At 33.1% G+C, this 27,074-nt stretch overlaps 2 protein-coding genes and 2 pseudogenes across 3 annotated transcripts; 2 read left to right on the top strand and 2 right to left on the bottom strand.

The window, feature by feature from the left end:
• The first annotated feature begins 4,843 nt into the window (after positions 1-4,843).
• LOC146911730 (death domain associated protein) lies at positions 4,844-5,409 on the top strand. Its single transcript, XM_085727846.1, has one exon. The coding sequence runs from the start codon at positions 4,991-4,993 to the stop codon at positions 5,333-5,335; it is 345 nt and encodes a 114-aa protein (XP_085583972.1). The 5' UTR covers positions 4,844-4,990; the 3' UTR covers positions 5,336-5,409.
• A 1,020-nt stretch (positions 5,410-6,429) lies between these two features.
• Positions 6,430-12,372, bottom strand: LIF2 (RNA-binding (RRM/RBD/RNP motifs) family protein). Of its 2 annotated transcripts, XM_085726869.1 has the most exons (10): positions 12,274-12,372; positions 12,012-12,057; positions 11,023-11,454; positions 10,804-10,920; positions 10,545-10,685; positions 10,278-10,457; positions 7,688-7,892; positions 7,241-7,425; positions 7,047-7,132; positions 6,430-6,960 (listed from the first exon to the last, which is right to left on the bottom strand). In XM_085726869.1, the coding sequence occupies exons 3-10, from the start codon at positions 11,416-11,418 to the stop codon at positions 6,831-6,833; spliced, it is 1,440 nt and encodes a 479-aa protein (XP_085582995.1). In that variant the 5' UTR covers positions 11,419-11,454; positions 12,012-12,057; positions 12,274-12,372; the 3' UTR covers positions 6,430-6,830. The 2 variants fall into 2 exon arrangements, with proteins under 2 accessions (XP_085582995.1, XP_085582994.1); XM_085726868.1 differs by lacking the exon at positions 12,012-12,057.
• A 5,064-nt stretch (positions 12,373-17,436) lies between these two features.
• On the bottom strand, positions 17,437-21,889 carry LOC146911728 (putative L-gulonolactone oxidase 6; annotated as a pseudogene).
• Positions 21,890-25,008: 3,119 nt separating this feature from the next.
• On the top strand, positions 25,009-26,568 carry LOC146911727 (uncharacterized; annotated as a pseudogene).
• The last annotated feature ends 506 nt before the right edge of the window (positions 26,569-27,074 follow it).

Raw genomic sequence — 27,074 nt, 5'->3', positions numbered from 1 at the left:
ATTTGATAATATAGAAATTTGCTTAAAAAAAAAAAAAAAGATACTATAGAAATGAAATATTTACGTAATATGAGAAGTTTTTTTTTATTTTAATTTCTAATTTGTCTTGTTTTTTCCTCTTCTACTAGGTTAGGTATATGATTTCTCTCTACTTGTGCAAACCACCTAAGTTCCACAATATTTATAGTATAGGTGCTACCCCAACTATCTTTACAATATTGTCATTTCTAATCTTATCTCATCTAGTCTTATCACACTTCCAACGCAACATCCTCATATTTGCACACTTACTTTATTCTTGTATTGGTTCTTAACTGCCTAACACTCTGTTCCATGAAATATCGCTGGTCTGACAACTGCCAGATATTTTTTCACTTCAACTTAAACAATACGTTTGTATCACACACATAAAACACATGAAGCTCTTCTCCATTTCAACCATCCAACTTGAATACGATGATTTACATCTGCTTTTATTTCTCCGTCTTTTAGTACTATGAACCCAAGATATTTAAATTGTGTAACATGTATGATATGCTTTCCAGCTTTCACATCTAAGGTAGAACTACTTCGCCTTTTACTGAAATTACATTACATATATTATGTTTTTCTTCTACTCAGACGAAAATAATACGCTTCTAAGACTTGTCTACACCATCCCATTCAATTCCTCCCCCAACTCTTCATTTAAGAATACATCATCTGCAAAACGCATACATCTCGGTCAAATCATTGTCACGAAAATTATTGATATATAGTGCTTCCAAAAGACAAATAATAAAACTCCCAAAGTAATTTAGACTTAATATTATCACATCACAGAGATTGTTGATAAGAATTATTTAAAATCTTTTGTCGACTCTATTACAATAATACTAGGTATTCAACCCGTGCGTTGCACGGGTTTGATTATAATGTATATTTTTTAAAGTTATTAAAAGTAATAAATTTGGTGGATCTCTATTGAATTATTTTTTAATTGAAAATAAAATAGCTATTAAAATATTTTTAAACTTGTTATTCTCTCGTCCAGTGAATATAGAGTACAGAGTAGATAAAAATTACTTTTGACATAACAGTGTGTCATTCACCTCTATTAGAAATCAATAGAAATTAATAAAAAATTCTTTTAATATATTTTCTTGGTTTAGTTTATCTCCTATTTTTGTTTACCTTTGTTTTAATACAAGTGTGGATTTTAGAAAGAAAAAAAATTATGAATTATAATTAGATATTATCAAATTTATATTCTAACTTGAGACGATGAAATTATTTTATCACCCGCATGTTACACATCCACTGGTGTTGTTTTTATTTCTTCGTATCACCCGATTGGGTTGACTTACACTTTGTGTGGATTGACTGGGTTAGGTTTATGTCCCCCCCAGTTTTTTTGTATTTTTTTCCTTTTTCTTAATAATATATATGAGCACCAGACATAGATTGGAATTTGCAAGACATTCCATCTTTTTGGACTGTTTTCTATTCCTTTTTTATGTCAAGGGACTCTTGCCTTATCAAACAAAAAAAAATTATTTAAAAAAAAATAGAAGGAAATAACTCAATTTTAATAAATAAATAAATTAAATGACTCATTTTTATATGTACCATTCAAACACTTCATGACAACATAGTTTTTAGATAAAAAAAATAATAATTATTCATCTTCTCCTGCTCCCTTTTACAAATAATTTATTTATTAAAATTTAAGTTGAATAATTATAGTTTCATTATTTAATTTCAACATATACGAAGGATGCATATTATATTTAGCATTTTGGTGCTAAATACAAAACAAATTTTTTATTAAAATAAAAATGTTGAATTTAAAAAACATATGGAATATGATTTTAGCACAATCTCTTCGTTAGTCGGGACTATAATACGTGCAAATGAGACCCTATTTTTCCCTTTAATCACCTTCATATATAAATTTTTCAAGTCAATTGTAGCTAATGGTTTAAATTTATTTTTGTTGAATCCTTTTTCTCAATGAGTTGTTTTAACTTTATGTGCAATAAATTTAAAATTTTATTGTATAAATTCATCTAGTGTTTTTCATAAGCAAATGCTATAATTGTGTAATTTGGATCATATGCTTTAGCCTTCTCTCTATCCATGTTTTACTTATATATTATAATATCTTTGTTATTGTTTTTATACGAAAAAATGGTAGACACTTGTAGTCTTCACCTTTATAAACTAAAATATTGTTTTTATGTAAGATACAATCTTTCATATTCAATTGAAAATATTTGAATAAAAATGAATTGAACTTTTACTTCATGTTCTATATTATTGATATTTACATAAAGACTCTTAAGTTTAGACTACTTAAATATATTGTAGTTTTCATTTTTTAAAATATTATACTTAATTCATAAATAGAAGTCTCATTTATCCTCTTCTCCTTCCTTCAACTTTTTTTTATTTTCTTCTCCAAATTCACAAGAAAATATCATCATTTCCAAATCAAGTAACAAAAGGAAATAAAAAAAAACAGAAAAGTAGACTAATAAACATTATATCAATAAAAAAAAGTAGGGCTAGAATACTTGATCAATCTAAGAGTTATAAATGAAAATAAAAACTTACTAAACAATTGTAAGTTTGTAACTAATTAACCAATTTATTCATTAAATTTTTTCATTAATATAATGAGTGAGTAAATTATCATAGCCAGGGAATATGAAAAATAGTAGTTCAAATGTTAGTGTGACAAAGTCTTTATAGAAATATAATAAGACATTCCTACAAAAAAAAAATATAATAAGACATTAGTAATTAATTGGGTAAAAAAAAGACATTAGTAATTAATAAAAATGTAACTAATGATTTTATTAATAAAATTATTTTAATTTGTAACTTACAACCTTTCATTAACCTTTATTCAACTGTTTTTAATATTTTAACAAATATTCTTATTTTTTCGCTAAATATATTATTTGAGTGATCATTTTATTTTGTTCATTTGTAACATTTTTCTACAAAAATTATTTTGTCATTCTGTATTTTATTTTACATAATATTAAAATATCTAAGTTGCAAAGTTCATGAGAAAAATATTATTATTTAAAGAACTTTAACATTTTTGTGTTCTATTCCCTCAAAAAAAAAACATTTTTGTGTTCTATATTTTTTAAAAGTATATAAACATAATAAATAGATAAAATATACTAAAAATATAAGTGTGCAAATAAATGCGGATTTTTTAGATAAAAAGAAAATAAATATAGATGATAATAATTATCACTATGTTCATATAAACCAAATTCAAAAATTAAAATAATTCATCCAAATTTATATTATAAATTGTTGAATTTTATCCAAACTATCTGGTCGATCTAAAAGGAACTTGAGTCTCTATCATGTCATAAAAATCAAAGAATAGCCAAGAGATGAAGAGTAAAAAACAGAAGAAAAATTATAATACCAAATTGAAGAGCTACCATCCAATAGTTTCTTAGAGAGAGTGATGATGAACAACCATTTTTCATAAACTTCTTCTTGAGCAACAACGATGCATCCAAATTAAAATAAAAGTATCATTTATCTTATTTTCTTAATTCACATAAAAGAATTTCACACACATTAAGGAATAAAATAAAATATGAAAGAAAGTCGGAAAAATAGACTAACAAACATCTTATAAATAAATAAAAAGTAGAGCTTAAATATTTGACCAATCTAAGAGTAACTTGACTCTCTATCATGTCATAGAAACCAATTGATAATCAAGAGATGAAGAGTAGAAGTGAGTAGAAAATCAGTAATACAAAATTGAAGATGTTCTATTCAATTATTGCTTGAAAGTGGTGATGAACAAAACCCAAAATTTGGTGCAAAAAATAACATATTTATATACACAATCTTTTTCAATGTAGGACAAATAGTCTCATTAGTAGAAACTGAAAATATTGAGATCATATTAGTGGTTGTATATATAATGAGTGAGTGAATGCCTGTAGCTAAGAAATATGAGTTATGGAATGCAAAAAAAAAAAAATAGTAGTTCAGGCTAATAATAATAATAATAATAATAATAATAATAATAATAATAATAATAATAATAATAATAATAATAATGTATTAAAAATGAATGCATTGGAGTTTATGATTCATAAACACATAAAGAATGTGCGAAGCTTTTTTAGATGTGCCACATCATCACAATTCTAGCTCATGGATAGCTCAAGTTTCCTTTACAAAGATATATAGATAGATAAATAGATAGATAATAGATCCAAAGATAGAGATAAATAAAAAAAAATACATTAACGAATGTAATTACCTCATAAAGAATAATTTTCAAATTCATGCATGATAGTGAATTTAGGTTCAATTCATTAAAATAAATACAAAATTAGGAAGGAAATTTGCAACAACTATTTTGGCTCCAAAAAGTTGTCTAAGAGACTTAAAAACTTTTATAAATAAGATTAGGATAATGCTAACAAGTGCACCAAGGGCATTGGTTAAACATCCAAAACAAAGTTTTTATAAAAAAGTTGTGTAATAATTACTTGATATAGAGTAACATCTTATATTTTCAAGACAAAATTTTTATTTGTAGATTGTCCTGAGGACACTAGTTAGCAAGACACATAAGATTAAGATGGTAGAGTGACATACATTTATAAACTTTTGTATTGGAATAATAAAAGTGACGATACATGAACAAGGAAGAGAGAGAATAAAAATATAATGTGGATATGAGAGAGAGAGTTATCAAAAAAGTTGTTGCAAATTGGTTGTATAAATATAATTTGTCAAATAAAATCATCAAATTGTGTAATATTAAAACACAATATGATCTGACAATATATCTCGTATTGTACTCTTATCAATGTTTTCAACACTTAAAAAAAAAAAAAAAAAAAAAAAGACTGGTCACAATAAAATTAGGCGAAAAAAGTAGAAAAATTAATAAATAAAGAAGGAAATCCCCTCAAGATAAACAGGATTTGGAAGGAGAGAGGAAAAGGAAAAGATGTGGTGTTGGTGTTCCAACGTTGTCATCTCAGCAGCACACGTTGTCTTGGCGGCCAGTTCTCTACCATCACGGCGGCGGCATCATCGAGTGGGTATTCAGGCCAATATGGAATCATCGATTAGTGGGTCAGATGTATTGTGGGCATTGCAGAAGAGAGCAAGCACTCGTAAGATCAAGATCAAGATCAAGAAGGAGTCATCCTCCTCTGCGCCCAGTCGCATGGAAGAGACTCCTCCTCATACCGATGTTATTGTTCGCCCACTCTGTATAAACGATCATTGGGGTCCCAAATTGGATGAATTGGAGAAACGTCTTCGTCACCTTTCAGAACATACTCTTTGATTTCATTTCATTCTTGGAAAAAACATGTTCATTACCATTCTATTCTATGGAAATATGTTTTTCTTTTTGTCCCTATTCGCACCATTTTTATTTTCATTCTACTAAACTGCTATAGTAAGTAATACTATATAAATGAATATACTTGAAGAAGAATGCTTGATTTCTTCACATAAATTTATGCTCATGAGCCTTCCATTTGTATCCTTGTGCTTGATTGATAGTTTTTTTAAGTCAAGGACCTTTCTCCAATCTACCATGAATTGAATTGTTCCCAACCCTTTACCTATTATAACCAATTTCCTCATTATTTTACCTCTAAAACCATTACATTTTCTCATTTGTATTTTTTAATATCTCTCACTCTCTCTCTCTCTCTCTCTCAACTAAGCACCAGCGCCACAAGGTTTCTGAATTGCCAAAATAGGATAACCAAAACGAGCAAAGATCCTCCCCATTTATCAAAATAAATGGAGTATACAATTTCAAGCGAGATATACACAAAAAAGAGATAGTAAATGCTTCAACTAATTAGGTCTCACCTGCATTAACTATTTTATACTTTTTTTCAAGATGTTTTGTGTCTTTATCTCACCAAATGGAGAAAATTGAGAGAGAATTATAAATGAAGAGGATACTAACCAAAACTGCATTTAAACCTACTTTTAATAATCCTATTATAAATCTTTAAAAATTTACAAGTAAAAACGTCTACCTCCACCAAGTTGCTGAACAACTACCATCAACAACTTCGTGCATGCGTTCCATGGTCACAATTATGATGTATTACTTGGGATTGTAGTAACAATTATTGGATTTATCTCTTTGAAGGTATAAGGGGAAAAAATACAAAAGATTTACGTGAATTGATTCATTTCGTATCATCAAAAATAGGTTCTAATAATCTCGGTCAGCAGAAGATAGTTCTGCATATAGCGTTTAGAAAGATCAATTTTCACAGTTAGTAGCTTCCAAGTCACCACAGTTACAACCTTACAACATTAGCAAACATGCTAGTAATTAAGTAACACTTTGCTTAATCGATAATCAGAAAAAGTTGAGTTTCTAAATCTGAGTGCAATGAAGTAGCATCAACATTACTAAAGTGCTGATATATTAAAGATCACAAACTGTTTACATGCGACAACAAAAAGTCAAGGGCTTTTGAGTAATGCACGAAAAATGAGCGACAAAAACATGGTTAAGTTGCTGAAACCAAATTAACACAATTTTCTACTGGTAGTCAATAAAAAATGCCAAGCATTACAAGTAGAAAAAGTTGGGCAATTACTCAGCTATAACTTAATAGAAATATCACTGGTCCTGGTCCTAATCCTACCTTAACATTTTCTTCACATTTTTTCTTTTTCCCTTCTTCTCATCAGTTCAGGATTGAGAAAGGATTTTCTGTCAATGCATCAGATCCCCCCTCAAGGACCCCTACACCACCAAGAAGACACAACCATGTGATGAGCCACATTGCATTTACCTCCTACCACTAATAGGGTCGATATCTTCTATTACGATTTCCATCATCATTACCACCACCTCCTCCACGCCCGCCTGGACCATTTCCCCGGTCATTTCTACGGGGTCGGGGACCTGGCACCTGTACACCAGGCTGTTGACTGCAGAACATACACAATACGAAGATTAAGTATTATATCAAATAAAATAAGGAAATGAACCATGTACATGAGTTTTAACAACTTACAGGACATAGCCAATTCGACCATCTGGTAAAACCATTGGAACCATCTGCATTCCTGCTGGCATTGGACCCCTACCATATATCATTGGCTGTTCGATCGTACATAAGAACCCACAAGATGCAAACATATTAGAGCAAAGAATAAACTGAGAATAAAACACCACACTTGCAAATATCTGTTGTGAATTGATAAATACCTGTTGATAAGCAGCAGCAGCAGCAACACCATATCCAGCCCCTACAGAGCCATAAAGATTTCCAGAGAAGTTACCATAACCAGGATGTGGAAGATGGTTAGGATGGAGTCCAGGATTGTACGCATAACCTCCATCAGGTTTTTTTTCAGCCTGAGGCTTCGCAATAACAACTTCAAGAGCTTGGCCTGCAGTTCAAAGACATAAAAACCATATTTAGTAAAAACAATGAATATATTCGAAGAGGAGCATACTTTACCAATAAGACCAGTAACACTCTTAAAACATTATTAATGCATAGATAAGTTAGTTGATTTCACCATATTGTTATTTTTCATCACTCAAACAGGAAAATCGATTGATAGATCAAAACCTCCGTCGAAGAAAGAAAAAACAGACAAACTTGCAGGGGAAAAACTACTTTATAACTACATTGTATTTAACAAGTACCGTCAATTTCATATTTCTCCGTCTCTTTTACAGCTTTCAATGCACTTGACCTCTCAGCATAATGAATGAAACCAAAATCACGTTTCCCTGAAGCTTTGCCAGGTGGCATGACCACTTTTGTTACTTCCCCATGACGACGAAATAGCTCCTTTAGTTGTTCAGTAGTAACATTCTCAGGTATGTTTTTCACATATAGAGCTTTAACCTGAAAATAACAAAAACAAAAGTTCAAAAGCAAAATATAATTAACTAAAATTTTATCACAGACAAGCCCCAAAAACATGTAAAATACGAACACCTCATTAAATTCACATTCTATGATGCCTTCGAATTTCAACATGGGTCAACACTAATTTTTTTTTTAAAGAAACAAAACCAGCATTCTGCAAAAGTCCCAATTATTGCAATTTACTAATCGACAAACATCGCAGGAGGCAGATAAAATTGCGAGACAAGGGATGTCAGAAGAAACTAAAATTCATTGAACAGGTAAAGGCTGCATTAACACAGACTTAGCTGATTAAGCATTAACCGCATGTGATAGATTCTAGCATGCAGGACAAAGAAGACTTGGCATTCACACTTTAAATGAACAAAACAACTCAAATAAAAAACAATAATAAAAAAGCAAATCCAAAACCGCATCAGTTAACAAGGAAATATAATAATCAATGAGAAGGAGAACAGGCAAAAAACAAAAGGGTACATCTCTTAGTCTTCAAACATTTAATATTGACAATCTGAAGGCAATGAATTGACATTAGCACATGGAAGCATGTCGCTTAAAATCATTAAGTCAAAAGTGAATAGAAGAGAGGAAAGAGAAAGTAACTTTGCAGCAGAGTGGAAATTAGAAATATTATTGGTGGAATATTAAAATTATTGTCAAGGGAATAAAGGAGAAAGAATTCTGACTAGGAAACAAAAGAATTTGAGAGAAATGAAAGAACCTTAAACTAGGAATAATTGGGCAGGAGAGGGAGAAATGAGGGAAAAAATAGAGCATGGTTGTCAAACTCGAGATTTCACCTAAGGATCTTGGGTATAGAAAAATTGTGAATCGCGGGACGTAACACGGATCATAATATTATTGGTGGGAAATTAGAAATATTATTGGTGGAATATTAAAATTATTGTCAAGGGAATAAAGGAGAAAGAAATCTTCCCTCAAAAAATAAAAAAAGGAGAAAGAAATCTGATTAGGAAACAAAAATTTGTGAGAGAAATGAAAATAGAAAAATTGAGAATCGTGGGACGTAACACGGATCGTAAGATACCACCAAAGAAACAAAATTATATCATAGTTAAGAAAATAATTAATATTACTAAGAAATATATTATTAAATTATATGATTAAATATTATGCTATATACATAACGATATTAACTATTAAAATATAACGTGTGTGTGTGATAATATATTAAATTTAAGATTTATTAAGGCTAAAAACATGCAAATAAGCAAAAACAAAAACATTAAGAATAGCAAGCATGCAAACTTTCCAAAAATCGTAAATCAGATTCGGCAATTCTTCCCTCTCATCATTTTTATGGAAAAAAACGAGAGCCACATTCGGCAATCAGCACAAATTAAACCACTCATCTCTCATACGTCGTTTAGGGTTTCTGCGCTGCAAAGCGGATCGGTTTGGGCAAGGAAATGTTTGCCAGAGACCAGGTCAAAAGGTTCAAAACAAACGCAAGAGAAGAGCTCTGGAACGGCTGAGGGCAAATAATGTGTGAGATAGCACAATCTCATGATCTAGCACACATGTGCGAAAACCAGGATAGAGAGCCCATACATAAATATAAAATGAGGTAAAATGACAGTCTGCAAAAAAAAAAAAAAAAAAAAAAAAAATTGATTCAATTTTCAGCAAAAAAAATTGTTTATTGAAAGATTAAAAATCCCACTTCAAGTTTTCATCCATTACCGACGAACCTACATCGACAGGTTATTGTAAGAATGATATATGAAATTACCTTTTTCTAATGTTAGATTATCTTTTATCAAGATTTATTTCCAGAATTCCCTATTTATTTATTTATTAGTACAAAAAGGGACAGTACTAAGTTAGTGTTCTGTATCTAGTTGTTATCAGTCATATTACACCATAGTCATACTTCAAAAGGTCTTTATTCTCTCTTCTCCATCTTATATCTAAAACCCATAAATTTGATGATTATATGCAAGTACCGCAGAACACTATGATTCCTCACATAAACTTGTGATATGCCTTCACATAGGGAATAAGCAACCTTATCTCCGATTTACTCAAATTGACGACTTCAATATGTAGATAAAAATCAGAGGCATGGCACCTAAGTCACAATAATAAATATCTCAAGCAGAAAACAGGTTTTTCTTATTTGCTGATGTCTACATCAAAAGTAAAAATAAAAATAGACTTGCAAATACCAATCAGTTTAGGTTCCACAGGGGGTCATGAAAAAAGAAGAAAAAGAGCAGGAAAAGGGAAGTAATTATCACCTATAAATGCTCAATCAAACATTTGATGCAATGTAGGAAAAGAACAATTTGAAATCACTTTTAAAATCTATAATCCACATTCATCCAGAAAATCACACACCTGTGAAGCAGCAGCAGACTGGTCAGGTGAGGTCTTTGGGTCAGCCCATGTGACAGTCGGTGTGATACCATCTAGCTTGAAACCCACACTTGACATCTTTTGTCGTGAATAATCAGCACATGCGTTGTTGTAATACAAAACAAAAGCAAACCCACGATTTCTGCTTTGATTTTGAGGGTCCTATAACAGACAAAAATGTTTGGCTCTAAGAAGTAAGCTTTAAACAATTTAATATAAACTGGTGGCACAATGAGTTCAAGCCCAAACCTTTATGAGATCAATGCTTTCAACTCCGGGACCAACACCCTCAACGGCTTTCCTAAACTCATCCTCTGTCCATGTTTTTGGAATGTTACCAATGAATAACCTGTGTTTGGTTTCAGACAGCAAACACCTCAAAGTTTTTCCCTGATATCATGAAAAATGTTAAACCGATTAAAAGTAATCACCAAAATAAGATTATTGATATAAAATTGTTTCCAATGTAATTATCATGAATAAGATTTTCAGAAAGCAGCACAAATACCTTAAATTCCTTGTTATGTATATCATCAATGGCCTTCTGTGCCACCTCCTTTGTTTTATAACCCACGAAAGCATAACCCTTGCTTTCTCCAGTCTCCCTGTCTTTGATTAATTTAATCTGAAAAGCAAGAACAAACCAAACTTGTTAATAATCCCAACTTGTTCCCTACGCTGAAATGAAAAGTTTCATAATATCATTAAGAGTGCTTTATCACTTGACCTCAACAATATCACCCATGGGCTCACACAATTCCCTGACATCGTCGTCACATGTATCCCGAGGAAGTCCGCCAATAAAGACTTCAGACCCATGAGGAGGACGGGAAAGAAGTTCATCATGCTTCTCTCTCTCCTCTTCATCAATGAGAGCTGGTTTATGCTCATCTTCTTCAGCGCCATGGTCACTTTTTTCTCCTTCGGGAAATTGGTCTTTTTGACCAGCCTCTGCTGCTGTCTCCTCATATTCGTGTTCTTCAACACTACCTTCAGCATTTTCATCTTCGCCTCCATCCACTCCATCGTCATCTATCTGTTCCTCAACATCATCGTCCATCTCTTCCATATAATTTTCCTCATCGAGGTCAACACGCTCATCGATCTCTGCACCTTCTGACATGATTGGCTCAGGTATTTGTCATAAACAGGTAAACACCTGCAGGATCACACATTAATCATAAAACATATATATACATATATGGAATCTGTATTGTTAAATAGCGGATACAGCGGCGCTATTGCATAGCAGAATTGGAACAAATCGCTATTGTTCTGCAATACGCAATTTAATGCTCCCTCCGGTCCAAAATATAAGAAAAGATTGTTTTTGTAGGTTTAGTGAATAATTGACGTATCTAGTCAACAGAATAGACCAGATACATAAAGTTATTCAATAAGATTTAGGAGCAGAGGGAGTACAAAATATAGTGAAATTACCCGGTATGGAATACTAGGCAGCTGCATTGCAAAGGTTGAGAAATAGATAACGGTGGGGTGGGGTGGGTGGGTAGTTAGCGAATTTTAAACAACGGGCAATTGATAGGGTTTAACAACATCCATCCATCCATAAGTAAAACCCTAAAATGAAATACCCTAACTAACTAGAAGAAAGGTTCATTTAAACAACGGGCCAGGCCATGTGATGGAAATCTATAAAAAGAAATTTGAAAGAGAGGAAAAAATAAATGAAATCTGAAGAGAAATGAGACATACCATACCAAAAAAGATAGAAGAAATTGGAGTTGTTGTTGTTGTTGTTGTTGTTGTTGTTGTTATGAGAATAATAATAGTTAGACTTAGAAGAATTGGATCCAAAGGAGTTGATAGTGAAAGATGAAACCCCCGAAGAAATGAGATAAAAAAGGGACATATTTATATATTTATTTTTATTTGATTTGATTTGATGGAGCTATGTATGAAAAGTAAAAGAAAAATTGAGTGAGTAAGTGTGAGTGAGTGATTTTGTATAGCATACCAGTGTTTTTGTGAATTGAGAAGGGTTTTCAGATTTGCTTGTGTTGTGTTCGGCGATGATGATTTTCTTCTTCTTCTTCTTCTTCTTCTTCTTCCCTTTGAAGAGAGAGAGAAAGAGAAAGAGAAGTTTATCTATCTATTTGATTCTGACTCTGACCAAAACACAAAATGAGGGTGTGTCTACTATCACGCGCTCCTTCTCACTTTGCACCCTTTGCATCTTCACCGATCATTTTTCTCCACGTGTCTTTATATGGTACCAATTAGGTAGGGTATGTTTGGGTCTAACCCGAGAGTATGTTATCTTATAGAATATCGGTTCAATTCAATTTCGAATGTTCTTACCACACCCCCAAAGTTACTTTCAATCCATCCTTTCCTTGGTGCCTTGACTCCTTTATTCTTTTTCTGCTGAGAAATGATATTTGTATAACTATTTTGTGATAACTTTTGGACAATTTTCTCTGATATACTCACATGATGTTTTTTCCTCTCTCTTACTTTTTCTCTCTCCGTTGTTTTTGACAAATAAGAAGAGAGAAAAACAAAGTTGTCATCAAATTGGTATATAAATATCACTACTCTTTTCTACTTTAATGGTACAATCTCTAAAGAGCTCGTCGTAGATGCCACAAAATTACTACCTCTAAAGAGTCGCTCTTTACTTTTGGGGACTCTCTCAAGGACAATTAATTCAACATATAATTCCTCTTATGTCTTGTTGACATACCCCGATGGTCAACTTAGTAAACTTTATGGATATTTGAATCTAAGGATCTAAAGATGCTAGGATCATTCGGATAATAATTTTTTATATTTATACCTAATCAATTTACGATTATATCTTAAATTGACAAAAATAATTGACAAAAATATCTTATAGCATGTTTGGAATTGCGTTTTTTTTTTGTGGTGGTCGGGGTTTGAACTCAGAACCTTACATATTAGCGTTGTCCCTACCAACTGAGCTAAGCTCACGATGCCTTCCTCGCGCCCCAATGACAAATTAACATAAATTTAATGAAGCTACAATTAGTAGCATCTGGGCAAACGCGTGTTTTGGACTATACAGCCGCTAAAACAAACACATGCTTAGTCCCTTTTCCAATTTTCAATGATCTTTTTTTAATAAATTTTTTCTTCATATCATTTTCCTCCTCTCATTCTTCCTTCTCTTCATCTTCATTTCTTCATTTCATTTTAATTTTCTTTGTATTCTCTTGATTGGTTTGCTGAAGATGCACTTGATGGTAATGATGAAAATGGACTAAAAGTGCAGGAAATTGCTCGGTTAGAATATTGAGGAAAATGATTTGATGATTAAATAACAAGATTTGAAAATCCAAGGAACGAATATGAATTACGAATATTTCAAGACAAAGAAAGAAGAATAAGAAACTTAAACAAAAAATCGTGTGTATCAAAATATAGATTAAGATATTTTTGTCTGCAATTTTTTCTGTTCTGGCATAAATACAAGAGAAAATTTAAAATCAACTTAAAAAATAGTTATCAATGTTACGCTCAAAGTGAAACATGTACAATTTAGAATGTGATAGATTAAAAAACATCAGTTCAGGGTTCATAATTCCTAGCTAAATTAGCAAAAAAAAAATTGAAATTGCTTAGTCGGACGCCACAACTCATCAATTTGTGCGTGAATTTTTAATGATTATTGTTATTTTGTCTATCGTAAAAAAAATATAAAAAAACATCAATTTCGTAACAAACTAATTTAGCACCTATAACTTAGTTAAATTGCATTTTTGATCCCTTAACTATTTAATTAGTATCGCTTTGGTCCCTTAATTAAAATTTGATTTATTTTAGTATCTTAACTTTCTCTCTGTTACACATTTTGGTCCTTTACGTTAGTTTTAATTCAAAAATGTTAGAGTTTCTTCATCTTCTTCTCATATTCTTCATCATCATATCATCTCCATCAACCTTCAACAACAAAAATCCCAGAAATAATCCAGAAGAAAATGAAGAAACTCAAACGTTTTTGAATTAAAACTAATGGAAAGGACCAAAATATGTAACAGAGAGAAAGTTAAGATACCTAAATAAATTAAATTTTAATTAAGGGACCAAAGCGATACAAATTAAATAGTTAAGCGACCAAAAACATAATTTAGCCTAACTTTTATCTTATTTTATTTTCTACTTTCACTTTAAATTACAAAATCATCACATTGTTTCAAGGACATTGGTGACTTACTCAGTAGTTGAAACTACTACTTGATATTGAAATTGAAGTATCTAAAAATCTCATTGCAAAAGTGACACGACCTAATTCGAGTATGGATCACACTCCATAAATTAAAGAGAGAAACTAGAGATAAAAGAAAGAAAATTCATTATATTTTTCATTAAGTCTCATAATAAGGCATACAATGCTTATACATACTTGTGCATAACATAATAAGATAAGTGCACCCTAACATACTCAATATCATCCCCTAACAATAAACCTTTTAGGTGGGATTTAGTATGGGAAAGTGATGTTTTTTCCCACCATGGGAAAGTTAATATTCACCATTAGATCTAGTAAAAAACACAATCATATCATACACTATCAACACTGGATTTTTTCGTCAGAATCATCCCCACCTCCCAGGATCTTTCGACGCCTCTTCCATGGCCGTCGCCACTTACAACAACCGTTTCCGTCGCCGTATCTTCCTCTCTCACCTCCCTACTTCCGACGATGGCTTCACAATTGTGCATACTTTTTACTCTATCTTCTTCATTCTTCATATTTTTCAAAACCTTGTTTGTGTTCTGTTTAATAATCAAAACGCACTCCTTTTGATTCCAACTGCACATCAGGCTCCTTCTCTCCCTCGATCCACCGGCTGTTCTTCCCCAAAACAAAATCAAAAACTAGAAACAACACAACCTCAAATCAATCTTTCAACATCTAGATCTAAGTCTGGAATAAAAAAATATCAGAAAGTCATTTATCAAAACAATGATGAACAAATTATCAAAAGGATCCAGAATCAAATTCTTTGTAAATTTATTAACTTTAATTTTAATTTGTTATTATGTGTGCCCAGGTTAGCAGACTTGATCAATGTTTCAATTGGTAACTGGAAAGAGATTTGGTAAACACAACCCAGAAAAACAATAAACTCGTTTTTTGAACAAATGGTTATGGGTTTAAAAAAGATTGGGGTTTCAAGGAATGAATAATTTTGTTTGGGTTAACAGGTTGTTGATGTTGGTGTTTTATGAGTTTGTGATGTCCATGGTGATGATAGGTGCGTGAGAACATAGAAGAAGGAATGAAATGCTTTTGTTTTGGTGGTGGTGGTGGGTGGGGACATGGAAGAAAGGGGGCTGGAAGATTAGTTGATTCTCTGTGTAAAATTTTCCAGATCTTAAAGGATTAATAAAGTGTAGATGGACCATGATAAGATCAATACACCTCCTTAATCTAATGGTAAAAATTCAACTTTCCCATGGTGGGAAAAAACATCACTTTCCCATACTAAATCCCACCTACCTTTTAGATTAAAGTGAGTCATAATAACTTATAGAACTAGCTGAGTCACCACATCAGTGCTCCTTATTCTAAATATCCTATCAAAAAAGTATTAGGTGAAACTTCTCTTTTACCCTATAAAATTTATATACACCATGGTAAGATAACAACATTGTTTTGTTCAGTATAGTAGAATATAAGTTTACGTCTAGATTACAATGGAGTCGATATTTATTGAGTAATGATATTTTGACATCCATTTAATGACAACTTTGTTAACAACCTTGTTTTTCTCACTTCTTATTGGTCAAAAACAATGGAGAGAGAAAAAGGAAGAGAGAGGATAACAACATCATGTGAGTATGAGATAGAAAGTTGTCCAAAAGTTGTCCAAAAATGGTTGTCAAAATATCATTTCTCATATTTATTTACCTTGAAAACAATTTTAATCAAATTCCTCTTTGAAGTTGAGAATTATTATTACTTTAAACAAATAGCATATTATACATCCTAAAAAAAGGTAATGTATTGGAGAAGAGCATTGCTATATATCTAGACAAATTTTATCCGGAGTTGATCACTAACAAGGGAGAGGGGAGAGGATCCACTCCAGAAGAAATTTCCTTCTGTTTTCTCTTGTGAGACAATCTTAGCCGTCCATTCCATTTAATGACACCTTAACTAATCTCAGCCCTTCATTCATTTCAATGTGTCATTTTCATTTTCCTCCCTTTTCACGTTTTGGCTTCCTGTAGAAATAATAAAATCAACTTAATCATCTTCCATAACAACACAGATCCAGTGAACACGTACTGAACATCATCTTGATTGACGCCGTCGTCGTGTGCTATCTATTGACGCCCGTCGCGTGCTACTATTGTTGGTGTTGTTGTGTGCTCTTTGGTTGACGACGTCGTCGCCGTATTGCCATCGCCGTCACCGTTGTCGTTGTCTCCACACCAGTATTCGACGTTGTGCTTTGTCGATTGTTATTGTGCTCTATTTTTCTCGTCGTTACATCGTCCCCTGCACTGTGGTTGACATAATTTCATTTATAGGATGAATATTGAGTCGTTCCATTGTCCATGGTTAGAAGAGCAACCTCAGACTAACTGTTAATAACTCTTCAAATTTTGCTTATGTATAATTAACTTGGGTCATAGTTTGACGTTAGGTGACAGTGATACTAGTAGAATTATTTTAAATTGCAGTAGCTTTTTTTTCAGACAAATAAGTTGCAGTAGTTTCAAACTCTCAATTAGTTATTTTTCTTTCAATTAATTAGGTTTGCCAATTGATTCTACTGTTGCACACCAGAAGCCATGTCCAAGGATAATGAATTTGAGTGGCAACCTCATGTAGGAAAACTATTTAATACTTGGGAAGAGTCATGAGATTTTTGGAATGAATAAGGTTGAAAAATTAGATTTGATGTTCTTAGGCAAAGTGAAGAGAAGAAATTTAACACTGACAAAATTAATTATATACGGAGAACGGGAGAAGGAGAAAAGAACAAAATCGAACTGGAGAAGGAGAACATAATCATGGAGTTGCAATTTATGGGGATGGGTCTTTTGAACAAGTAGGTTGACTGAGGTGAGGAAAAAAAGGAAAAAACTGGAGATAGCCAAAATGAACCGAAAAACAAAACAGGGGAAAAGGCAAAGCGACGAGTCACAGGAGAAAACTGGAGATAAATTCCACAGGAGACAATCTGTTCCCCAAGGGGGAGCATGTATTTAATTTAAGAAATGTATTTAGGAACTACATTGTCGTGAAATCTTCGTGAGATTATGCCTCGCTATAACCATCAATTCCCATCAGAGATATTATGCAACAAAAGGCCACTCTATCATAGCTCGTCCTTGGTACGTTCTTCTTCTTTGGTGTTAACACCACGCCTACGAACCCTTGCATCCTTATAAATCCTGCCTGGTCTACAGAAGTAACTGTTTTTCGGTGCACAATGACTATCTTGTGAGCATATACACAACCCTTCCAATGCACATCCATCTTTTAATATTGTCACCCCTTCTTTAAGTCCAATCACTTGGTTTGTCCACTCACTAGAGAAAAGACCTCGTGAATCATACTCTTCTTTAACCTTCAAAAACTTACCTGCTTTCTTATACTTATGGATGGATTGCTCCCACAAATCCCTATCTCTTCAATTATGTCTTCAAAAAGCATAGGAGTCAATGGATCTTTACTACGGTAATATGTGATGTCGAAATTCACAGCATCCTCTGTGTTTCCCAGGTATGCACTAGAAGTTGTAACGTAGCGCATAAGGATTCTAGGGTGACATTTAGCCTGGGAAAAGAAACTTTTTTCCCATCATGGGAAAGTTTGATTTTTACCTACAAGTGCCTGTGTATCACCTGCTGTGATTTATTTTTATTTTTTTAATAAAAATATATTATAATGGCAAATATTGAGAAAGTACTTTTCTGAATCACCTCACATAAAAAAATCGCTACACCTCCTTTTGTCATGATTCAGTTGTCCACTATTGCAACAAAAAATTAAAACAAACGTTCATAAAAAAAATGATTCACTTGTCCGCCATTGCAACTCTTCTTCTCGTTGTCCCATCTTTCTCTTGTTCCTCCTCTTTTCTTCCTCCACCAAATTATATACCATTTTGTTTGCCGCTAGTGAAATCTCTGTTTTGTTCCGTGTTCGCAAATGTTGAGAATTCAGAAAAAGAAACAAATAAGACAGCTCCTATCGGCGGCTTCACAGGTAGTTGTGTGGTTGTCGGATCCGAAACCAGCCTCATCTGAATCTGGATTAGTTTTTTTTTTATTTTAAAAAAAGATTGTTGTTGTTTGATGCACATTGAAATTTGGGATTTTTGATTAAAAAAGGGTGATGAATCATGAAAGACGAGGCATTAATGGTTTTTTTTTTTCTATAATGGTGTTAATCTGTTTTTTTTTTTGTTGGTGAATGGTGCTAATTTGTTTAAAGTGAAGGAGTAAAACAAGCCGTTAGTCATTTTTGACTTAAACAAAATGTTAATCTCCATAAAAAATAGTGTTAATTTCCTTCAAAAAAAATAAAAAATAGTGTTAATTATTTTTGTATATGCGGGGTTTCGTATGACCCATCTTTAATAACATAATAATTGATTTATAGAAAAAACAAATTTTTAGAGGAATTTATAGATAAATAATCATGTGTGGGGTCTCATTTTTTGTTATCAACAAATTGCAAAGAGGTAACAGGTGACAAATCTGGACCATTCGATTAAAAAATAATAAATCTATGGTTGAAACACTCACTTTTCCATGATGGGAAAAAAGTTTCCTTTCCCATGCCACCAGGATTCCATTGTATAGATCTAATCCACATAGAGCCTTTGGTTCCAACTCAACAAGCTTTTGAACATCCTGAATAAAGTTTTTTACGATTGACAAGGAAATACTAAATGTTGTTTGGTGATAGAATTCTCCCTTGATTCTAGAGTCCCATGGACACGCTGTGACCATTTTATTATCCAAACTATCTAAACATGTCACTCATGACTGCATTCGGTTGCTGAATCCAACAATAGGGTACCTAAGAAAGACTCCTACAAATATTTAAAACAAAAACAGCATTTGATGCATGTATATTTAAAATTGTAATAACTTTCTTATTTCAAAATCAAAATTTACTTTCGTTTTATGTTTTATTGATAAAGATAAAAAGTATTTCATGTGATCATAATTTTGTTTTTAGAATGTGTAACAAATAAAAAATACCATTGTTAGACAATCCATAACCAGTTCCCACAAGTGTTGTAGTTAGCAACTTTGCAAGCACTTCCCATTACCACTGAGAGTTGCTTCTTGAAGCTCCTCTGTTAATAAAAATTGTAAAAAAAAACAAAACAATGTTAAATAGATCAATTTTAGTTTCTACTATATACTCTACGATTTTGTTTGGATATTTTAAAAAGGTGAAATGGAATTGAGTGAAACAGAGAGGAGCATAATATAACAGTTTTTATTTTATTTCATTATTTTGGTATTTTATGATAGAACGAAACCAAGTCTCTCTTCCGTTGTTTAGAAAGTAGAAAGAATAAAATGAATTACAGTATTTTTTTTATTTACCCTTATTTAAAAATTACTCTTATGTAGAATTAAAACGTATACCAACACACGTTGGCTCGGTTGGTAAGGAACGGGTCACTTCCTTGCAGAAGGTTGTGTGTTCGATTCCCTCTGCCGATGTGAGGGCAGTATACAGTGAATGAAAATGACAAGGGAAAGAAAATAGTAGAGTTTTTTTTTTTTTTTTGGTTACAGAAAATAGTAGAGTTTGTATGAGCTATAGAATTTTGATAAAATATAATACGTTTTTGGTTACAAAGGTTGTGCCTCTGCCGATGTGAGGGCAGTATACAGTGAATGAAAATGACAAGGGAAAGAAAATAGTAGAGTTTTTTTTTTTTTGGTTACAGAACATAGTAGAGTTTGTATGAGCTATAGAATTTTGATAAAATATAATACGTTTTTGGTTACAAAAAGTTTAGGTGGGTTCGGCTCCGGTCACCACCAGGGTCAGGGCAGGCCTCCGGGCCCAAAGGGCACTTATAGAGGTACTTACAGATCACCCACCAACACTGCCCTCACATCGGCAGAGGGAATCGTACGTATTATATTTTATTAAAATTCTATAGCTCATACAAACTCTACTATTTTCTGTAACCAAAAAAAAAAAAAAACTCTACTATTTTCTTTCCCTTGTCATTTTCAGTCACTGTATATATAATAGACGGAGCTAAGTAAAAATTATGGGATGACCATTTAAAAGAGGAAAGTTTAAGTCCCATGAAAAATATTGTGAGATTATGAGAGAAAACTATGGGATTTTTAATCAATATTATGTTGTTAAGGATAATTTATGTTAGGTTCATAATCAATATTATAAAATATTGGTTTCATAATCAATATTGGTTTCATAATCAATATTAGGTTCGTCGGTAATGGATGAGAGAAAAATTATGGGATGAACCAATATTGTTTTACTCAATATTGTGTTGTTAAGGATAATTTATGTTGAAAAATACCCAGCCGCATCTGGAGTAGTTTTTCCTTCGATGCAATTTCTGTTGGATTTTTTTCTTTAAAAAAAAGTTGAAAAAAAAATGAAACTTGAACAAAAAAATATTTGACCAAACTTGGCAGTAATAAATAGTTACTTTTGAAGTTCATTTTATTTTTTTTGACAATTTTGAAGTTCATTTTATATTATAGTATATATTGATCAAGAAATATTTCAACTAAATTAAAAGTTTAAATTATCGAATTTTTTCAAAGTATTTGAATTTTCAAACAACAAAATGTCATTTATTTATCATTTTTTGGATTTAAAAATATGTATATTTTACTACCAATGAGTCAAATGAAACCAACATGTTGAGCCTTTTAATTGATAGGTGGAATACAAAACACATACCCGGTAAATAACTCCAAGAACCCCTAAAGAAACTCTGGCTGCATTGAGATCTTGGTGAGATTCGTTAAGATGTCTAACCTTAACAAACCCATCTTGAGGTTGTGCTGGACTAACAATTGTAATATGTGTTACATGATCATGAACAGCACTTCCTTTACCCCACAATGTACTTCCATGAGCACCAGTGCTCATAAGCCCACCAATATGGTGTATATGGCAGAGCCATTTCATACTTTGCAGCCTCACTAATTATCTGTCTCAATGTCACACCACTCTCTACACTTATTGTCATTGCATCCACATCAATTTTCAACACATTGTTCAGAAATTTTGTGCTTATCAGAAGTCCATTTTGGGTATCATCATCAGGACAAGCTAGCTTTGGAATGCTGTGGGAGAAGCGCGTCGCAACTTCCATTTTTCTGTTGTTTTCTGAAGCTAACGCGTCTATTGATATGAGCTCTGCCTCTGAGGTTGGGTACACAACCTCGCTAGCTTTGCAAATGCTTCGGTCAGGGAACGCGCCATTGGAATTTGTGATGGTGCAGTTTGTGTTATTTGATGAACATTTAATTGGATCTGCCGGAGGAGTTGAAATCACTCCATAGATTACAAAGAGAAAGATAAACAGAGTGAACTTGATTATAATTTTAGAGCATAATAATGAAATTAGCATTGTCTAGCTAGTTGAGCTTGATTATATATATCTCTCGTTGGTTGATGTGCAAGTTATAATTATAGAGCGAAAGTAATCAATTTATAATTAGCATTGTCTAGCTAGTTGAACTTGATTATATCATATGGTTGTCCTTGCTTGCTGGCTTAAGGAAAATAATCTCATCTCATATGGGGAAATGGTAAACCTTACGAAATAGTCAAACCACGGAACATACCCATGATTTAGGGCAGATGCAGGGATATAAGTATCTTCCTCAATTGTAAATAGAGGTGTTTTTTTTTTGGTTACAAAGGCAAAAACTAACAGAAGAAAAACAGAAAGCAGAAAAACAGCAGAAAGAAAACAGCAGAGAGGAAACGACTAGGGCTTAAAGAAGAGGGTGCCCGACGCGTCGATCTTGAGCAGAGGAAGAAGGTCAGCAGGTGGCGAGGGATGCATGATGAAGGCATCTGTAGAGGTGGCTCCCATTTTAGCCATAAAGTCGGCACATTGGTTTCCCTCTCTTAAAGTGTGATGAAGAGTGAAGTTACTGTTACCAAACAAATCCTTAATATCTTGAAGGAGAACGGCATAAGTGTGATACCTTGGAGTGTCAACCGTGATGAGATTGATGGAGAGGAGGGAGTTCGAGTAACAAACCAAATTATCCAGCCCCATGTCAATTGCTAAACACAAACTAATTTAATAGACAAACCGTAAATCGAACCAACACAACTAAAATTGCAAAAAAAAAAATTGTATTTGTTTTGAATGTAATTGGATCACTTTTTTACTCAACCGTATGGTTTGATTCAATTTGTGATTTTTATTTTATTATTTAAATCAAATCAAACCAAACCGCATAATAAAAACATTAATTAAATATATGTCACGTAGATTATTATTGATAGAAATTCAATGAAAACTTTTATAAAATGACATAAATATTTCAGTTTTTTTATGAAAGAATATATTTTTCACTTGTTAAGTTTCTTTTTTGCTTTTTATTTATAAGAAAATGTATTTATGTGCTATTTGAACTTTTCGAAAATGATAAAATCTTGGTCTTTTGCATTTCTTACAAAATAGAATTATTTTTTGTCTATGTTTTTAATTTGGTCTATGTAGTTGGAAACATTGTTGGATGAAATTTAAAACATTGGTGAAAATATGTTGTGTTTTTTTAGCTTTTTAACTTGATTTTAAAGTTGGAAATAAAAAATAGTATTGTCTCAAAAAAACCATACGAACATATCTCACCAAACCTCACTGATTTGGTTTGGTTTGGTTGGAATTTTGTTTTAAAAGTCAACCGAATCAAACCTAACCGCATGTTTTTTATGTTGCGGTTCAGATAACTTTTAGCCTCAAAACCGATCAAATTGCACCGCAAACACCTCAAATTATAAACATAACCATGTTGGTATTCTTGTTATTCTTGCGTTGACTCTTCGTACTACTCCCTCTATTTTTTTTAATGTTTTAGGACTTCAACTATATTTCAAAACATTCGATGTTTTAGCATATTTAATATTTTTTTCGCAAGTTTACCCTTGTTGCAAAACACACCATAAAATTATTAGAGTTTTTTTTTTACAAAAACAAATGATATTCATTCATTCAAATTGATAGAGTACATCGATATAGTGCAACTTCGCTAAAAACAAAAAGGCTGAATCTGTGAACAGACTCACAATATCCATGTTAATAGCATAAAACGACAAAGTACAAATGCCTACACATATGACTATATTCAAATCTCCGGAATAACCGTGTCTCCGGATCTGCAATGTGGATGACGTCAAAGTCATTGATTGGATCTGCACTGGATCAAAGGTGATCTAACAATCTGAACCGATCAAATACCTGAGAGAAACAAGAAAGACAAACAAGGTCGCACAAAGACGACGAACAAACCAACATCGTACGAAGACGACAAAATCACAAAATAAAAAACAAAATAGATGTGAAAATCACTTATTTTAATAAAAGGGAAAGAGAAAAACGAGTTAGAGGGGTGATTTTGGGTCAAAAAAATGAACCATAAACCACCCCTCTTTAGTGGATGAAGGAGAAGAAAACTAGGGTTTTGGTGACGGCTCACAAGAATAAAATTATTAAAGAGTTGTGACATTTAGTTTATCACATGTGAATTTAATTATAATAAGGACATTTTGATCCAAAACATATAAGTATTTATGTACTTTAATCAAAAGATAAAAAACGGAGTGAGTAAACAACACATTCAATGTGTTGTTTACTCACTCCTTGAGATAATTCACTCAATGAAGAGGAAGACGAAGGGATGGAGAGGGGAATTGACTCTCAAGATTGATATTAGCAAGGCTTATGATAGAGTGGATTGGGGGTTTCTTTGTGGTGTGCTTATGCGAATGGGGTTCAGTGAGAAATGGATTCAGTGGATGATGATGTGTGTTAGTTCTGTTACTTATTCGGTGCTTATGAACTTTGACAGGGTGGGGCCTATTGTACCCGACAGAGCGTTTCGTCAAGGTGGCCCGTTATCACCATATTTATTCATATTGGTGGCTGAGGGCCTCTCGACTCTAATACATAAGGTAGTTAACAGAGGTGATATTCACGGGGTACAAGTATGTCGCGGCGCATCAGTGGTGTCCCATCTGTTGTTTGTAGACGATTGTTTCTTGTTTTGCAGGGCCAATGTGGTGGAAGCACAACATTTACTCGCTATTCTCAAAACTTATGAGACAACATCTGGACAAGAAATTAACTTATCAAAGTCTGAAGTGTTTTTCAGTTGCAATATGAGTGGGGCGGCACAGGAGAATTTGTCACGGATTATTGGTGTACGATATATGATGGGTACCAGAAAGTATTTGGGTTTACCTTCGATGATTAGTAGAGATAAGAGGTCCATTTTTTCTTTTATCAAGGATCGTATCTGGAAACGAATAAATGCATGGAGGGGACGAGCATTATCGAAGGCGGGTAAGGAAGTTATGATCAAATCTGTGTTACAATCTATTCCTTCTTACATAATGAGTATTTATCTTCTGCCGAATTCAATTCTGAATGATATTGAGAAGATGATCAATGCATTTTGGTGGGGAGGAAGGAGTAACAACCAAGGGATTAAATGGATGGCATGAGAACGCATGGCATTCCCCAAAGAATTTGGTGGAATGGGGTTTCGGAACTTCAAAGCTTTTAATCTCACTATGGTAGCCAAGCAAGGATGGAACTTTCTGTCTAAACCTGAATCGTTGGTTGTTAGAGTCTTTAAATCGAGGTACTTTCCCCATTCTTCTTTTTTGGCTACTAAACTCGGATATAACCCAAGCTTTGCTTGGAGGAGTATTTGGAATTCGTGTCAGTTACTTTTATATGCATGTAGATGGACAATTGGAAATGGGCAGCACGTCAGCGTGATGAATGATCCATGGGTTTGAGGTACTCATGGAAACTGGATTCAATCCCCACAAAGCCAAGGTGTCCATAGTTTGTGTGTGTCTGATTTGATAGTTGACGAGGAACAGGTTTGGGATATTCATAAGCTTGAATCTTTGTTTCCAGATGATATGGTGCAAGCTATTCTCGACACGCCGTTGTTTACGGAAGTTCATAATGATAGAATAACGTGGATGATGGAACGTAGTGGGAGGTATACTGTTAAGACTGGTTATAAACTGGCTATGATGGAGTTGTTACATACTGATCGGTTTCATGTTGAAGGAGAATGGCATAGAATCTGGAAGGTGAACTCCCCTCATAAAACACGTAATTTGTTATGGAGGATCTGCAGGGGGTGTGTACCGACGCGTCTCCGATTACAATCACGACATGTACAATGTGAGGTGTTATGTCCGTGGTGTGATACGACTGTTGAGGATGATTGGCATGCTTTTGTGGGTTGTACGGTGGCGCGTGAGAGTTGGTATTGGGCAGGGCTTTCGACTGTACTGCAATCACGAGTTGGCACTGCAAGTAGTTTGGCAGATTCTGTTTTTGACATATGTTGTTTCGAAAATCGAGACATTGCTGGTCGGGTGGCTTTACTTCTTTGGCAAATTTGGGCTGCACGTAATGATGTCCTTTGGAATGACGCTCATCACACTTCAACAAGCATTGGGAGGACAACACTAGATGCATGGCAGCAATGGCAGGAGGTTCATAAACAACCCTCATCATCGGTTGTGCAACACAGGCAATATAGAGTGCAAGCTAACAACTCGGTTTGGGAGAAACCGCGTGAGACGTGGTTGAAGTGCAATGTGGATGCCGCGTTTCATGACCATCAACATACTACATCTTTCGCGTGTTGTGTTAAAGACTCCCGTGGGCAATTCATTCGGGCTCAAACGAAATGGCAACGAGCAAATATGACAGTTTTGGAGGGGGAGGCAGTTGCCTTACTCGATGCCATTCATTTTGCTATTGGGAACAGATGGGACCGGGTTGTCTTTGAGTCCGACTCAGCTACTCTAGTGCAAGCGCTATCGTCTCCGGGCCATGGTGATTCGGAATTTTATGCTATTGTTTCTAGTATTATGTTTTAGTTATCTTTACATTCCAACTTCGAGGTGAAGTTTGTTAGCAGACAAGCGAACATGGTTGCTCATAGCTTAGCTAGGGCGGCTTGTTCTTGGGCTAGTCACCGTATTTTTGATTCTTATCCTTCTTGTATTGAACACTGGTTGATTAATGATAATAGTTAACTTTGCTTTGGTAAAAAAAAAAAAAAAACAACAACAACACATCTCAATAATGTGGTATTCTTAAGTGTCGTGTTTTGGTAGTGATCATTGGTAGTGGATATGATTAAGAGGCGATTAAAGCCTACCTGATTCATAACTATCTTATTGTGTTTGGTGCTGTCCTTTATCAAATGATTTTCTATCATTTATAATTGGGTTAATTATTGAAATTGTCCTTATAGTATACGCAAATTTTGAAAATTGACACTATAAAATACTCTCTCTGTTTTAAAATGAATGTTATTTAAAGTTTTTACACATATATTTAAAAATGTATTAATTAAAAGAAAGAGAGATGTTATTTTACCAAATTATCCTAAAGTTTGTTTTTCATTAAAGAAAAAAATTGTACTTTGGAATATGGTATTAATTGAAGGGTACAATTGAAAAGAAAAAGTTATTATTGCATTGGAAACTAAAAGTGACATTCATTTTGAAATAATTTTTTTTACTAAAACAACATTTAT

Source organism: Medicago sativa, chromosome 7 (genome assembly GCF_051527215.1).
Source record: "Medicago sativa cultivar Bolivia chromosome 7, Bolivia_mono, whole genome shotgun sequence".
NCBI lineage: Eukaryota > Viridiplantae > Streptophyta > Magnoliopsida > Fabales > Fabaceae > Medicago > Medicago sativa.
This window is presented reverse-complemented; position numbering and strand designations above follow the sequence as displayed.